At 45.1% G+C, this 15,581-nt stretch overlaps 1 protein-coding gene across 4 annotated transcripts in view; it reads right to left on the reverse strand.

Moving 5' to 3' along the window:
* Positions 1-1,198: 1,198 nt before the first annotated feature.
* The window catches only part of LOC126068300 (collagen alpha-4(VI) chain-like), a 143,168-nt gene continuing 128,785 nt past the window's right edge, over positions 1,199-15,581 (reverse strand). For 2 of the 4 annotated variants that reach the window (XM_049870788.1, XM_049870789.1), the window contains 5 exons: positions 14,827-14,917; positions 12,045-12,728; positions 9,711-9,807; positions 7,304-7,533; positions 1,199-1,879 (listed from right to left, as the gene is read on the reverse strand). In XM_049870788.1, coding sequence (XP_049726745.1) covers positions 1,698-1,879; positions 7,304-7,533; positions 9,711-9,807; positions 12,045-12,728; positions 14,827-14,917 — 1,284 coding nt within the window. In that variant the 3' untranslated portion in view covers positions 1,199-1,697. The remainder of the gene's footprint in view (positions 1,880-7,303; positions 7,534-9,710; positions 9,808-12,044; positions 12,729-14,826; positions 14,918-15,581) is intronic. The other 2 variants (XM_049870790.1, XM_049870791.1) reach the window with 2 other exon arrangements.

Raw genomic sequence — 15,581 nt, forward strand, 5'->3', positions numbered from 1 at the left:
ACCTTGCACACACAGGGGGGAACTGCAGTTGGAATCATAAACTTCCTAGGATGAGAACAACCAACACACTTATCTGTCTCCTTCCCAGCAGTTCTCTTATTATTGACTCTTTGTCTTTCTAATTCCTGGACAAGGGAAGGGCCGTGTAGAAATAAGCAAAAAATAGATGATCGCAAGTCAAATCACACACCGTCCTCGGGAGAGATAAGGTTGGCAACTTTATGCCCAGGCAGCTGCAGTTATGCCTAAAAAAGAGACACGTACGAGTGCCCCCACACTGATCAGCTCTGCTAAGCAAGAAGAAACATTTGGCATTTCATTCCTACCATGAAAATGCTTTATTCGACAATTTTATTCCAACTCAGTGTCTGAAGGAGCCCTGGTGGTGGAGTGGTTAAGCAATCTGCTGCTAACCAAAAAAGCTGAAGGTCTGCAGTTCAAACCCACCAACCTCTCCTTGGAGGGTCGGGTGGGGTGGGGAGTATACCCACGCAAAGGAAAAAACCTAAATACACCAAAATGGGAGAAAGGATTATAGGTGATCTTTATTTCTTCCATGTGTGTTACTGTATTTTACAAATTTTCTACATTGAACACGTAGTCATCCTTTTGTAATCAATTAAAAGAATTGTCATAAGAATGTTAATGTTCCCATGAACATTTTGTATAAAGCTGGTTCCCATCCATTTTCAGTGTCACTGGACTGCAAAGACAGATTTAGAAATCGCAGCTTTTATTACTGAACCAAGGACTTGCCAAAGAGCAAGCCCTACTCTGAGGCCTGAGGGACAACCACCAGCTGCTTGTGATCCTCTGGACACCCCCACCCCAGGCACCCTCTGTTCCCAGCTGCTCCCCCTCTGGGCAGTGCTCACTTCTGCCTGATGGGGCCCACATTCAGGGGCCTGAAAAATCGAGCAGTGAGGCAGAGGAAGATCTCACAAGAAAACACAATTTACCTCACTATCTTTGCAAAATTTTTCATCGAGGGTGACCCTCGACCCTTCATTTCTTGCTTTCATTAACAATGTCAGCCTTAATTGTTGGGTCACTAAGTTCAAAGGGCAGGAGTCAGTCCTGACAGACCAGTACCATGGAAAAGCCACTGCTGTTTCCTCTCCACCAACTGCCCTGCCACAAACTATTAACACAGTTTCCAGTGCTCAGGCATCAAACACAGCCTCACACCAAATGATTTTATAAAGAATGCCTTTATTTTTACACCAGGTAGTAAGGACGGAGTTTCACATTAGACACCCCCTTTTCAAGGCCCCCTCTTTTGATGGATACTTCCCCATTTTCTAGTGGCAAAATACAAAACGACTTTCCAACTCATCCAAACGAGGTTTTGCTCACTGCTTACATTGATTTTGCTTTAGCTACATAGTGCAAAAAAGAATTTAAAGTAATGGTATAGGTCAAGTTCAAGTTGCTTTTTTCATTCAGTACTAATTCATTTAAATAATTTTCGGGAAATTACTTATTTCAGTTACTTTCTTTGACTATGAGAATTCAGTTCTCTCAAGTTACAAGTCATCTGGCCCAAGCCATCACTGGCGAAAAAAAAATTCAGGGGGTAGGAGTCCAACATCTGAGGTTGTGAGCACTGTCACTTAGGAGCTATGTGACCTTGCTTCAGTAGGGGTAATCTCGGTTCCATCAGCTATCAAGGAGGGGCAACAGCAATGAGGCTCTGCTTAATTCCCTAGGAGTTTGCGGTTACACTGAGCCTCACATTCTTCCTCGGTGTCAAATCGGTTGGCGTTGCCCCCACAGCTGCCATACCAGAACTGCTGGCAAGCCTGTTCCTCCTTGTTGTAGTACCATTTCAGGATGTAATCCTGGCACTCGCCTTCCTCTGGACCCATGAAGCAAGGACCTGCAATAAAACAAATGCAGAGAGAGCTGAATTTCCTGCTTGAGCATGAGAGGCAGAGTGGCATGGAAGAAAAGAGCAATGGTTTGGAGTCACAGGCCTAGGTTCGAATCCCTACCTCACTATCAACTGGCTGTGTGCCCTTGGGCAAGCAACTTAATCTATCTGAGCCTCAATTGCCCCAACCATAAAAAAAGCATTATTAAAAAAAAAAAAGCCTACATCACAAGGTTGTTGTAAGGCATCACGTAACATACGTGAAAGGGTCTTATGGCTATTATTTTGCACAGTGCCTGGCATATGGCAGATATATTACATGCAACGAAGGAAGCTTTATGATGATGAGAACTGCTCACTGGCTTATTATGCTACTTTTCCTCCGTTTTCAAGCCATCTCAATCACTTGCCTAATCCCAAATCTCTCCAGCCTTCTAATGACCTAAGCAAATCCAGCTTATTTATTATTTACTGTACCCTGATGCTTGCCCAAGAAGTTAAGACAGCTATTCAAAGAAAAGCATGATGTTCGCGGAAAATGAAATCCAGTGTTGAGAGTCAACAAGCGACAACAGACGGCCTGAGTTTTAAATCAAGCATTCGTTTTTCCAGATGAGTGACCACTGCCTTCTACAGAGAACAGATTTCGTTGTGTGCACTTCATATTGTAGAGAAGTATTCTTGTCCTAGGTCAGTCTTGCAGCATAGAAGGCTGGCATCCCCCACATAGTCCCCCCTGAGCCTCCCAAGCACTCCCAAATAAAGAAGATACTATTATCACAAAGCAAGAGTTAGAATTCACAGCCCGGTGCTGGGAAGTACCCTACTAAGCTTCCATTAGCATCATTAGCACAGACCAGTTTTCCTGGAGGATTAACCATGTGCTGGACCCAAGGGGACAAGGTGCATACACTCTAAGTGGGCTAAGGAATTGGCAATGGAAATTTTCCTACCCCTTGAGCCCATAACATTGAATTTTGCCCACTGCATAACCCTGACTCTGGAGGGTTAAGACAGCAAGCAGATGGAGCCCAGGAGAAGGAACCAGAACAAATGCTTCTTCAAACACTTGATGGAAGTCAACAGAAAAACATTCCAAATGGTGAAATTTGGTGGTTGTGTTCTCTATACTCAACAAATAGACTCAGGGCTCAGCAACTGGCTGGCACCAACCTCTACTGTAACCAACTGATTTGAACCAAAAAACCAAGGACAAGGGGACAAACCAATGACTTTTCCTAGTGAAACTTTGTGACTTTTGCCTTTAGAATGCCAAAGTCAAACAGGGGCTGCTTTTCCTAGATTATATTTCTAGGGCAGCACTGTCCAGCAGAGCTTTCTGCAGTGATGGAAAAACTCTATAGCTGCATTGCCCAATACAGTAGCCACTAGCCCGTGTGGCTATTGAGTGTTTGCAATGGGGCTAGTGTAACCAAGGAACTGGAATTTTAATTTTATCCAATTTAGAATTATTTAAATTCAAATAGCCACATGTAGCCAGTGGTTATCATACTGGTCAGCACAGCTTTAGGTGAGTAAGTCCTCCATGCTTTAAACTAATTGTCTCTAAGCTATTCTTTCCAACTTAACACTCACTATGCCTTCGGGTCTCTTCTTCTTTTATCGGTATGGTACGCAAAATTGCCAGGTTTTCACCCAAGCAATTATTGCTAGCCCCCAATTTTACATTTAACATTATTCTTATTACAAGTATTAACTTTTGCCCTCTAAGCAGAATTCCTGCAGCAGCACTCACATTTTTGTCTCAGACAAGTCCACAGAATCCAAGAACAAAGAGGGAAAAGGTGGAGAAAGGCAGAAGACAGAGTTGGTCAGAGATGAAGAGCAGCTACGATAGAATTTCAGTTTTGCCTAGGCTGGTTCTATCTCTTGGTATACATGTCTTATAAGATTGCCCTACTTGAAGGAGAAACAAGCAAGCAAACAAAAATAGATCTGTGTGCTCTGGAGACACAGCAGTGAAATTGAAAATATAGCAAGATCAGCCTGGGTTCTGTGAAGAGCGATGACACTCCTTTAATTCTTCACAACTGGGTGCAATAAAAGCATGCAGGGCTAGGGCAGAATTCAGCTTAAGATACAGGGGCACAAAGGAGGCCATGGAAATTTCATTCTACCTGGGGGCCCAGGAAGCACTCTAAGGAGAGATGAAATTTGAGCTGCATAGTAAAATACACAGGGATGGGGACCAAGTGGACACTGCAGAGGGGATGGACACAGGCAGCTGAGGGCGAGCAATGGCATGGAAACTGGGAATAGCAGGGCATACGGGCCAACTGCACACAGCACAAAATGTGCTGAGTAAGAGGTGTATGCAGGAAAGTGTGAGCCAGTCAGGCCACAAAGGTCTAATGCAGGGGCCTAATTGTATAGACCTTGAAGGTCTTACCTAGGCACCTCGATTTTACCTTGTGAACAAGAAGTCGTGATCATATTTGAGTTTACAAAAAATTAATCTGGCATGGAGAGTGAATTGGAAAAAGGCCAAAATGAGATAAGTTAAAGAGCACTGTAATTACACTTTAGTTAAAAAGCAAGGCATTAAGAGTAAAGGTGTGGGCAAAAATATCCCCTGAAGTCTTCTTAAAACCAAACACCAGCTTAGCTAAACTAGTAAAAAATGTCTGCCTTGACCGTTATGCTCTTTGAATGGAGCCCTGGTGGCACAGTGGTTAAGAGCTTCACTGCTACCCAAAAGGCTGGCAGTTCGAATCCACCAGCCTCTCCTTGGAAACGCTGTGGGGCAGTTCTACCCTGTCCTATAGGGTTGCTACTAGTTGGAATTGACTCGACGGCATTGGGTTTTTTTATTTTATGTGATTTAATTGGTGTATATTTTGCTGTGTATATTCTCAACAACAAGGACAAAATAAGTTTTAAAAAAGACAAATAAATAAATAAAGGTGTGGGAAGAGTGGATGGATCTGAGAGATACTGAGGAGGAAGCCATGCCAACATCTGGTCACCCATTAGAGGTGAGAGGTGAGGGAGAGGAGGATAGCTAGACTGATACCTGGGGTTTGGGCCTTCCATTCCTGGGCCAATGGTGGCTCATTACATTAAAGACAGTGGATAAATAAGAAGGTCTGGATGGGAAACACAATCAGTTCAGTTTGTTTGAGATGACTGTGGGCATGTCCAATGGAGCATTCTGGAGGGTAGTTGTATATAGTGGTTCGAACCTCAGGAGAGAGTTTGAGATGGAAGATATTGATTTGGGAGTTATCAGTACAGAGGGGATAGTGGAAGTCATGGTAGAAACGTTTGTCCAAGTAGTGTGTGTATAGTGGTTAGGGGACTGAGCAAAGGACCCTGAAGAAGGGCATGGTGTATTTATCATAAAATTAATGAATTGGTGTATGTTTTGCTGTGTATAATCTCAACAACAACAGCAAAATAAATTAAATTAATTTTAAAAAGACAAAAAAATAAAGGTATGGAAGACAGGATGGATCTAAGGGACACTGAGGAGAAAACCATGCCAAGATCTGGTCACCGATTAGAGGTAGGAGGTGAGGGAGAGGAGGTCAGCTAGACTGCTATCTGGGCTTTGGCCCTTCCATTCCTGGGCCCCTCACCTGCACAAGCCTCCTCTAAATAAATATTTGCTTTTGTACTTAATTTTGCATTAATTTTATATTCTTTTCTTAAAAAGTTTCCCCCCTCCCCAAAATTGTATAAGCTTCAGGTCCCATAAAACCTGGATCCATTTGTGAGGATGGACCTGGGAAGCGGAGTCCACAAAGATGGACTGGTCAGACGTAGAAGAACGAGATAAGAGTATGTCTCTGAAGCCAAGAGAGGAGAGGACTTAAGAGGAAGGTATGGGTCAACAGTGGCCAAGCCCAAGGGGCTCAAGCCAGTGAGATCTGAAAGAGCCATTTGATCTCTCTGGACAGTTCAGAAATAACTCTGAAGACAAGGGCCAGCTGCCCTCTATGACCACAGGGCAGGCAGAGAAGGCGGCAGAGATTCAGGGAGTTTCAGGATGTTCCACCTTGTCACTTCTATTTCTTTTGAGATGCAAACAAACAAAAAAATAAGATTATCTGCTAAATGAAGAGGTGTGGAGGAAGGTGCTTGAGGAGGTGGTGAAGGTTTATAATGGTCTTGGAATGCAATGGGAGAGGGAGCTGGACAAAGCCAAGGAACAGCCTAGTGCGAAGTACTGGGGGTTAGTTCCTTTAGTCCTTCCGGCTTCAATTTTTTGTCTGTGAATGGGACTGGATTTGATGACAGTAATCCATCTCTTTCACTTTGATTTTTTGGAAGAAGATGCCTTATTTGCCTAACAGTGGTTCTCAGTTGCTCAGTGAAATCCTGGCTAAATGTCACACCCAGAGATTCTGATTGAATTTGTCTTGGGTGAGGCTCGGACACTGGCAATTTTAAAAGATTCCCAGGTGATTCTACTGTACAGCCAAAACTGAAAACCACTGCTTTACTAAGATTACCTGAAGATTATGATGAAAACATAACAATCCATAGGGTAAACTCTTCTATGCTTAATTTTTAGCCTAAGGAGGTAAAGTGTTACTGTTCCTGCTGGGAGGGCATACTCCCACCCCTACCTGGGTTTGTTCTTTTCTTTGCACACGTGTTCACTTTGGAATCAAGAGGTATCATGTATCATCAGCATCTTAACAGCCAACTTGTATCATACGCTTACTACAAGGCAAACGCATGAACAGCCTCTGAGGTAGGTATTCATATAATCCCCATTTGACAGAAAACTGAGCCACAGATTAGTTTCCCACGATCCTCTAACTAGCAGCCCAAGATGAAGAACCATTTAAGTATATCCAAAACCTCTGGGCAATTATTTCTCACTTAATCTAAGCAGGACTGACCATATCACTCACTAGAAACTCAGCTATCTCTCCCCTGCCTTTCAAAAACTTCAGAGTCAAGTTCCTACATTTCTTTCTTACATGTCCACTGTTTTGTTTATTGATCACATGTATGAGGTAACTTGGCATTTAAATTTGAAATCAATGCTACAGTTGTTTTAGGTGGATCCAAAATGGCACTTAAACTTGGTCAGAACCCATGTGGCCACTCATGAATGAAGGAGCCTGTCTACAAGGGTGCATTTTCCCTCAAGGTCCATAGTATGGTCACCACTTCTGCAAGTGATGGTTGCTTCTCCACAATGAAGTTTAGGATCTGCCTCTAGATACTCCCTAAAATAGCTTCCTACCAGCTCCAGTTTGACAGCCAAATATAAGCTAGCCTTAGTATGTTTTCTTAATTTCTTTAGCTCCATACACAAATTTGTGCATTTGGAAGGAAGGTGTATAAAAAGCCACAATTTGCCTGCTAACACTCAGTATACAGGCCTTTTTAAAAAACATAAAGATGAAAAGGGTAAATCCAACTTAAGAAGCAAGGAATACTTTTCGTTTTTACCGTAGGTGGTGCCTAAATTGAGTTCTTTTCTTGTTTCTTGTTTTGCTGGTGTTTTTTGTTCATTTTTTCCAGAGTCATTTTCATTATTTTCATAATAATTTTCAAGTGCTTCTTGTTGAGTTATACTTGTTGTCGTGGCTTTTTTCTCCCCCCCTAGAAAAAAGTCTGTTGCTTCAAGTGCTTCCAAATCATCAGCAATGGCAGGCGTGCCAAACTGGCCCTTGAGCAACCTGTATAGAAACAATCGTGTCAGACTGCATAACCAAACCACAAGACCCCAGAGATTCAGCTCCCAAGCGATGTTGCTGGGACACAGGTTCGATACGCTTCATTTCTTAGGTTTGTAGAGGTTTGGGGGCAAATATCACAATAGTATGTTTAGCATTATCAATTAAAAAAAAAAGACTATCCATTTGTGTGTGCATGTTTTTATATATTTGTGTTTGCACATATTTATATACTTATATATGCTATATACATCATGTACAGAATGAAAAGCTTTAGAGGGATTGATGTTATGGAATGGAAATTTTTTGTTTTTTGCTTTTATACACTTATGTGTTCTTTGAATTTTTAAATAATGGTTATCGTCATGGATTGAATTATGTGGTATTTCTGTTATGGCAGCACTAGATAACTAGGACAGAATTTGGTACTGAGAGTGGGGTGCTGCTGTAACAGATACCTAAAATGTGGAAGTGGTTTTGAAACCGTGAATGGATAGGGGAGTGTCAGAGACAGAGGGCCAGCAGCAGTAGAGAATCTGCAGCGGCAGAGAAGCACCAGCAGCAGAAAACCAGCAGCAGCAGAACCAGGAGACCAGCGCAAGGCTGCACGGGAGCTGGCCCACGGAAGGAGAGAACTGAGTGCCTGTGTGCATGAGGCTTCCTGGCAGAGTGGGGTGCCTCTGGGCACTTATCGGTGGAGCTGGGCTTGCTGACCCACGGAGCAAAAGAGCTGAGTGTCTGTATACAGGGGGCTTCCTGGCAGAATAGGGTGACTCTAGGCACCTATTGGTGGAACTACAGAGCTTTGGAACACTTGCCCCAGCAGGGCAGATGCAGGCATGAGGCCGGAGGAGCCAAGAGGCCAAGAAACCAGGAAGTAAAAGTTGAAGAGACAGGGAACACAAGAAGCCAAGCTGCTTCAGTCTCAAAAGGTATGGCCATGACCTTAGGGGTTTCAAAGGGTGAAGCCATGGCCTCTGGTGTTTCTAAGGGTGGAGTCTCCACTCAGATTGACTAGGAGAATGGCGTGCCTAAAGCCGAGGGAGCAGAGGTGCCATACCAGTGGGCCTGGAAGGTTGAGCTGAAGCCCAGGGCTGAGGGGCCTCCACTCAGAATCCGGAGAGTGTGGCCAATACCTAGAGTCTGGAAGGCAGGACTATTGTGTAAATTGCCTCAGAGAACAGAGGATTATTTTCAAAACCTTGAGGGCTAATATAATGTGTTCTGCTGACTTGCTTGGTGCCTGTTATGCCTCCTTTTCCTCCAGTTTCTCCCATTTGTAATGGAAATGTCTAGCTTGTGTCTGTTCTGCCATTGTACCTTTGAAAGCAGGTAACTTATATTCTAGATTTCAGAGATGAAGAGGAATTTTTGGATTTTGGACTTGGAGTTAAGACTTTTGCTATGATATGATGGAATGAATATGTTTTGCATGTTGCAAGAATGTGATTTTGGGGGGCCAAAGGGTGGAATGTCATAGATTGAATTATGTCCCTCCAAAAATGAGTGTGTCAACTTGGTTAGGCCATGATTCCCAGTATTATTCTGTGGTTGTCCTCCACTGTGTAACTGTAATTTTATGTTCAGAGGATTAGGGTGGGATTGTAACACCACCCTTACCCAGGTCACATCCCTGATCAGTGTAAAGGGAGTTGCCCTGGGGTGTAGCCTGGACCACCTTTTATCTCTCAAGAGATAAAAAGGAAAGGGAAGCAAGCAGAAAGTTGGGGACTTCATACCACCAATAAAGCAGTGCTGGGAGCAGAGTGCGTCCTTTGGACCTGGGGTCCCTGCACGAGGAAGCTCCTAGTCTGGGGGAACACTGATGAGAAGGCCGACAGAGAGAAAAAGCCTTCCCCTGGAGTTGACACCCTGAATTTGGACTTTTAGCCTACTTTACTGTGAGGAAATAAGCTCTTTGTTAAAGCCATTCACTTGTGGTAGTTCTGTTATGGCAGCACTAGATAACTAAGACAATCATGTATTACTTTTGTAAATGGAAAAAAAAAAAAAAAAAAAAAAGACCAAACTACATCATAACTGTCAAACCAATGAGCATCTCAGCCCTAATGGTTTAGGTCAAGTCAAACACTGGCTTTGCAGGTGACTTTTCTTTAGGGAGACAGTCTCCTGCCTGTGGATGGAGCTGTGGAACAAGCTCAACTCTGCCTGGAGCCCACCTCTTGCGAGACATGACTTGTTGCACCGGGATGTCTCCACGGTTCGGGCCCCCACATTCATCAGTGAGCTCTGGGGGTGGGTACTGGTTTGTTTCACCTAAAAATAAAATGAAATAAGACATCAAGTCAGATCAAATAAAACAATAAATAATATAAAACGAAAAAAAACAAATAAGCATAAAATACAAAAATGGCATATTATTCATTAAGACAAAATTTAAAACAAAATAAAAAATGAAGCACAAAATAAAGTAAAATTTCAAACAAAACAAAAGCATAAAATGTATCATATCACAATACTTAAATATTGTAAAATAAAACCACAACATAAAAGAACATTAAAAAAAACTTCTCCCTCAAAGAATCACTAAGCCATTAACCATTCCAATTCTCTCCACCCCCCTCCCCCATAAAGATAAGGAAACCAAAGTTCAGAAAGGTTCGCTGACTTTCCTAGGATCACACAGCTGGCTAGTGGCAGAGCCAGGACTGCTGTTGTTAGGTGCCGTGGAGTCAGTTCTGAATCATAGCGACCCTATATACAACGGAATGAAACACTGCTAGGACTAGAATCAATTCACTGATCTTTCTACCTCTCAAATTAAAACCAAAACCAAACCCGTTGGTGTCGAGTCATTTCCAATTCATAGGGACCCTATTAAAACCCAAACCAAACCCACTGCTATTGAGTCAATTCTGACTCATAGAGACCCTACAGGACAGCGTAGAACTACCCCATAGAGTTTCCAAGGAGCGCCTGGTGGATTTGAACTGCTAACCTTTTGGTTAGCAGCCATAGCACTTCACCACTATGCCATCAGGGTTTCCAGGACCCTATTAGTTTCCAAGGAGCACCTGGGGGATTCGAACTGCAGACCTTTTGGTTGGCAGCTGTAGCTCTTAACCACTACACCACCAGGGTTTCCAGGACCCTATTAGAGAGGTACAAATGCTATGTCAATATTTCTCTTCTAAGATGCCCATCAGACTCCCCTCATTCCTTCATTCACGGAAGAGCAGATGTCCTTCAAGGGCCACAATGGGATGAGAAACTAATGTCTCCCAGCAAGGAGGGCAAGGAAGCCTCACGTGTTACAGTGAGGGAGCCCGACATGAGGTATTTCGGATTATGCATTGGCAGATGCAGCCCAAGACAAATTCCTGGAAAGATGACAGATTATTATGCCCCCTCCTCCTCCCCACCGCACCCCATCCCACCCATCCCCACCCCCCCCCCCATTCAAATGGTCGCCATTATCATGCTTAGGGAGACAGGTTTGGCTTTCATGAATTTGGTTCGACTAGTTTGAGTGGAGGCGAGGGTGCTAAGGTAGAGAGGTGATGAGGAAGTCTGCCCAGGACTCACTGTCACAGCCCTTTTCCCTAACGCCACTGTTACCTTCATCCACCCAACCTGCAAGGAGAGCCCTTGGACTCTTGCCCTTTCTCCCTTACTTCCTGGCAAGTCCCTGAAGGCCTCTGACCTCCACACTGCCTTGTGGGCCTCTACTTGAACATAAATGTCATATACCCTTGTCACTCAAAGTGACGTTCAGGGACCACAGCATCAGCGTCATTCAGGCGCTTGTGAGAAATGCAGAATCACAGGCCCCACCCAGAACTAGCGGATCAGAATCCAGATACTAATCAGATCCCTAGGGGATCCATGGTCTTGTTAAAGGTTGAGAAGTACTGTCATAAATCACTGGATAAACAGTAATAACCATACCAAAAAAAAAAACAACAACCAGTTGCCGTCAGTGCATTCTGACTCACAGCAACCCCATATGTGCAGAGCAGAACTGTGCTCCACAGGGTTTTCAGTGGCAGATTTTTGCCTAAGCAGGTCTGCAGGCCTTTTTTCTGAGGCTCTTCTGAGTGGCCTCTAACCTCCAACTATTCAGTTAGCCTGCAGCCGAGTGCTTAACCGTCCGCATCACCCAAGGACTGCTACGTCTTAGATCTGTTCAGCATTGGCCCTTTCAAGGTCCCCCCTCCCCCATCATATTGAACGCAGGCTTCACCAACCGGGAAGAGACTAAGTCTCATTTTGGAACGTGAGAAAATCTAGAAGTTGAGTGGAAGGCGGTGGCCTCTCCACCACCAGATGAGAGGTTCGGGACAAGGAACTGGGACGAGGCCTGGCAGAGTCAGCGCGACGGCAGGGCAGGTTTTTCAGGAAATGTGGGTGCTCCCTGCACTCCCCGGAGGCTGCGGGGCTGGGCACACCTTATCTAGGGTGTTGCTGCAGTGGGCATCTGCCCAAATGCCAGGCTCTTTAAGTTCCTCCCTCCACACCACCCATGTCACCCCCAGTTTTCTGAGGCCACCTACTATTTAGGAGGTTGAAAAAGGCCTGCGCGAACCCCCGGGCGTAGGCCATCTCCTGGTCCGAAACCCCCTCTAGGCGCAGCAGGTGCTGCTCGGAGGGGGCACTGGCCACGCGGTCCAGCTCAGCCAGCTCGAAGGGCCCCACGCCCGGGCCTAAGGCCAGCACAAAGAGAGCGACGCCCTTGCACTTGGCTTCCAGGGACAAAGTCCTTAGCTTCTCCCGGTCCCAGCTGCTGGTCTCGCTGGCCACAATGGCGAAGAGGACCCGCGTTCTCCGCGGCAGTGGGGCTGCCAGAAGCACCTTTTCCAGCGTCCACTCCAGAGCGTGACCCAGAGCTGGGGCTCCCTGCAGGCGGCGGCCTGCGGCCTCGCGGACTTGCCGCTGCATCTCGGTTCGGTGGTCGTAGGAGGTCAGGTGGAAGCTCTCAGTCACTGGAGGGCGCCCTCCGCCGGGCCTGAAGCCAGGCGTCGTGTGCGTCACCAGGGCCACGCGCGCCCCGTGGCGGGACGCGCTGGGCTGCGCGGCCACCTCCAGGTCGTCGAGCGCTGCGGCCACTAGGCTCAAGGCCGCAGGATACACTTCTGCGCCGGCGCCGTTGGAGCCGTCCACCACGAACGCCACATCCACGTCTACCACCAGGGGCCTCTGCGAGTCCAGGGCGCAATCCGGGTGGGGTCGGCACTTGTCTGGGAGGGCAGCGCAAGGGGAGGCCGGGGTTAGCCACGCATTTCTTTCATTTCCACGCAAAACACATTTCCAGACCCTTAATAGCTGCAGCTGAGTGCTGCCACCGGCGTCGTGCTACCGCACTGAGCCCATGGACACTGTGCGTAAATGTGCCCAACTTTTCAAAACAAAGAATTGAGACTGTCTGATTCCGCGTTTAATGATTTTAATCACTAGGCCATATGGCTTCCTAATTTCTGGGTCCACCGACAACTCCCACTCCCCAGAAAAAGATGAATTGCTTACTAAGTCGGTACATGGACAAAAGTGAATGTTTGGGAAACCACATAAAAACGTTGACTGCCAGGGCTGGCAGTCACTTTAAAGACACATATGAAATTGCCATTTTTGTAGGTCAAAAAATGGCGATATGACATTTAGCATTTCCTTCCATTATGCATATAGGCAACAAAGCACTACCACACCAGCAGTACTTGTGACTCGGTCACCAACAGAAATCACAGGTATTTCCATATCAGATCACAGCTGTTGCAAATTGCTCAAGATTATTTGCACTCATCACTACTTCGAAGTGACAATAGTTATTAGGCCCTCCGCTACATTTTATTTAGTATGTTAACAAAGAAGCACATATTTTACTGTATCAAAAAATTTTTAATATTTTGATAATATATTTTCAATGTAATTATTTTCCTTTATAACTCTCTGTATTTCACTATGTGTTGAAAACCACTACTCTGAGGCGGCTGTAGTTTAAATCGGATGCCAAAGGGGTCTATGGTACAAAAAGGGTTAAAAGGCCCTGAATTAGAGCATTAGCACAGCGCAGACTTCACAGTAGAAGTCAAAAAGCTCTGCAGCCAACGCAAGACTGCCCTGTTCAAATCCAGGCTCTACCTTGTACTGTGGAGCTCCCTGGGTGGCATAAATGGTTTGTGCTGGGCTACCTTGGGCAAATCTTTTAGCCTTCCCAGTGTGCCAGTTTCCTCATCTCTCAGGTGGAGATAACAATGATAGTAATAGTATCTCTCTTATGAGGTTGTTTGTGAGGTTTAAAAGAAAAAATGAGTTAATATATTTAAGTGCTCAACACAATGCCTGCATGTAGCAAGAGCTCAGTAGACATCAGGAGAGGAAGCTGAAGTTCAGAGAGGTGATGTGTCCAATGAGTTGATGGATGTGAACGCAGTTAATGAGCTATACAAACACCAGTTACTGTATGGGGCTCGACCACGCTCTCAGAGCCAAACCTCTCCTGGCAGTAGTACGTCTTAGTGTGGACCAAGTACCAAAAAAAAATACAAAACAAAACACAGACCCATTGCCATCGAGTTGATTCCGACTCATAGCAAGCCTATAGGACAGAGTAGAACTGCCCTATAGGGTTTCCAAGCAGTGGCTGGTGGATTTGAACTGCCCACCTTCTGGTTAGCAGTTGAGCTCTTAACCACTGCACCGCCAGGAAGAATTAAATCCCCCTTTGAATTCACTTTCCAGGCTCACTGGGGCCCTGGGTGAAGTAGATGTGGATGGGAGCTCTTCACAACTGGGCGTGCATGGGTTTCCGTGGAAAGCGGATAGTGTGGGGTATGGGGTAAAATGATAAAGGCTGGGAACCTAGAGACATTGAATTTCTTTCCGATGTCCTACTGCCCAGTCAATGGTAGTTCCAGGCCTAGAACCCAGGACTCTTGACTCTTAGTTCAGTGCTCTGCCCTTCACACTGAGGTGCTGTTAAGGCAGGAAGCACAAGCACAGGCATCTACAGGGTCTGGCGGGACAGGTTATGAGGGCCGCAGACCAGGGGTAAGGTGATAAGAAGGGGTAAGAGCTGTAGGCACTAGCAGACACATGCCCCGTCAAAAGGGGGCAGATGCCACTCAGCCACGTGGGAATGCAGTATCTCTGCTTCTCAAGGCAATTCTGAATTTCTAAGAGAAATTGGAACGCTAGGCTTAATGTGGAATTCCCAGATTTTAAAATTGTGCATCCCAAGCAGATACATATCGGAGAGCAGATTTGGCCTGTGACTGTTAATTTATTCACCCTGTTCTAAAGGCATCAATCAGTCTGATCAGAAACGCTGCCCAGGCTTACCATAGCAGAGAGTACAGTGGGCCATATGCTCCATGTCCTGCTGCCTCACGGTCTCCCAGACGAACAGGTGGAATCTGTTGGTCGCATCCTTCTAATCCAAACACATACATACGTTTATGATTAAAGTTTATATATATATATATATAATTTGGCATTACAAAAAAAATTTACTGTAATTTGGTCTTTAGTTCTTCTTTAGTTCTAACCAGGAGGTTGGACTATCACTGGTATGGGTACGTGGGCTGTGGGTCCTCCAACTCCCAGTGTGTGTAAAACTCAGCCAATGACATGTCATATGGGGATGGGAGTAGAAGGTAAGAATCAAGGTCCACTGATTTATTAATTCCATGAATCTGCATTGATTGTCCAAAGTATCAGATGCAGTGTGATGGATGTGATGAACATGAACTGGCAGACACTTCAAGAGGCAGTCTTATAGGTCACATACTATTAGAATGAAAGGAAGTAGATACCATGAGGGAGGCCCCTCCAGAGTATTCCTGGTGTTTACAGCCAAGACATATCACAACCAGAGGGCAAGAATGAGGAGTAATCGGGGAAGGCTTTGTGGAGTTGGCAAATCTATTTTTCTTCCTTTAACCTTTCCAATTACAATTATTTAATAATTGCTTCAAAGCTTAAAAGGAAAATATAAAATAATAATAAATGTAGCAACAGGTACCATGTGACAGACTGGTTAGATAATAAACCCATTCCCTCGTCTTCCTGGAGAAGCAGCTAGGTCACATTTCCAA

This window comes from Elephas maximus, chromosome 27 (assembly GCF_024166365.1).
Source record: "Elephas maximus indicus isolate mEleMax1 chromosome 27, mEleMax1 primary haplotype, whole genome shotgun sequence".
Classification (NCBI taxonomy): domain Eukaryota; kingdom Metazoa; phylum Chordata; class Mammalia; order Proboscidea; family Elephantidae; genus Elephas; species Elephas maximus.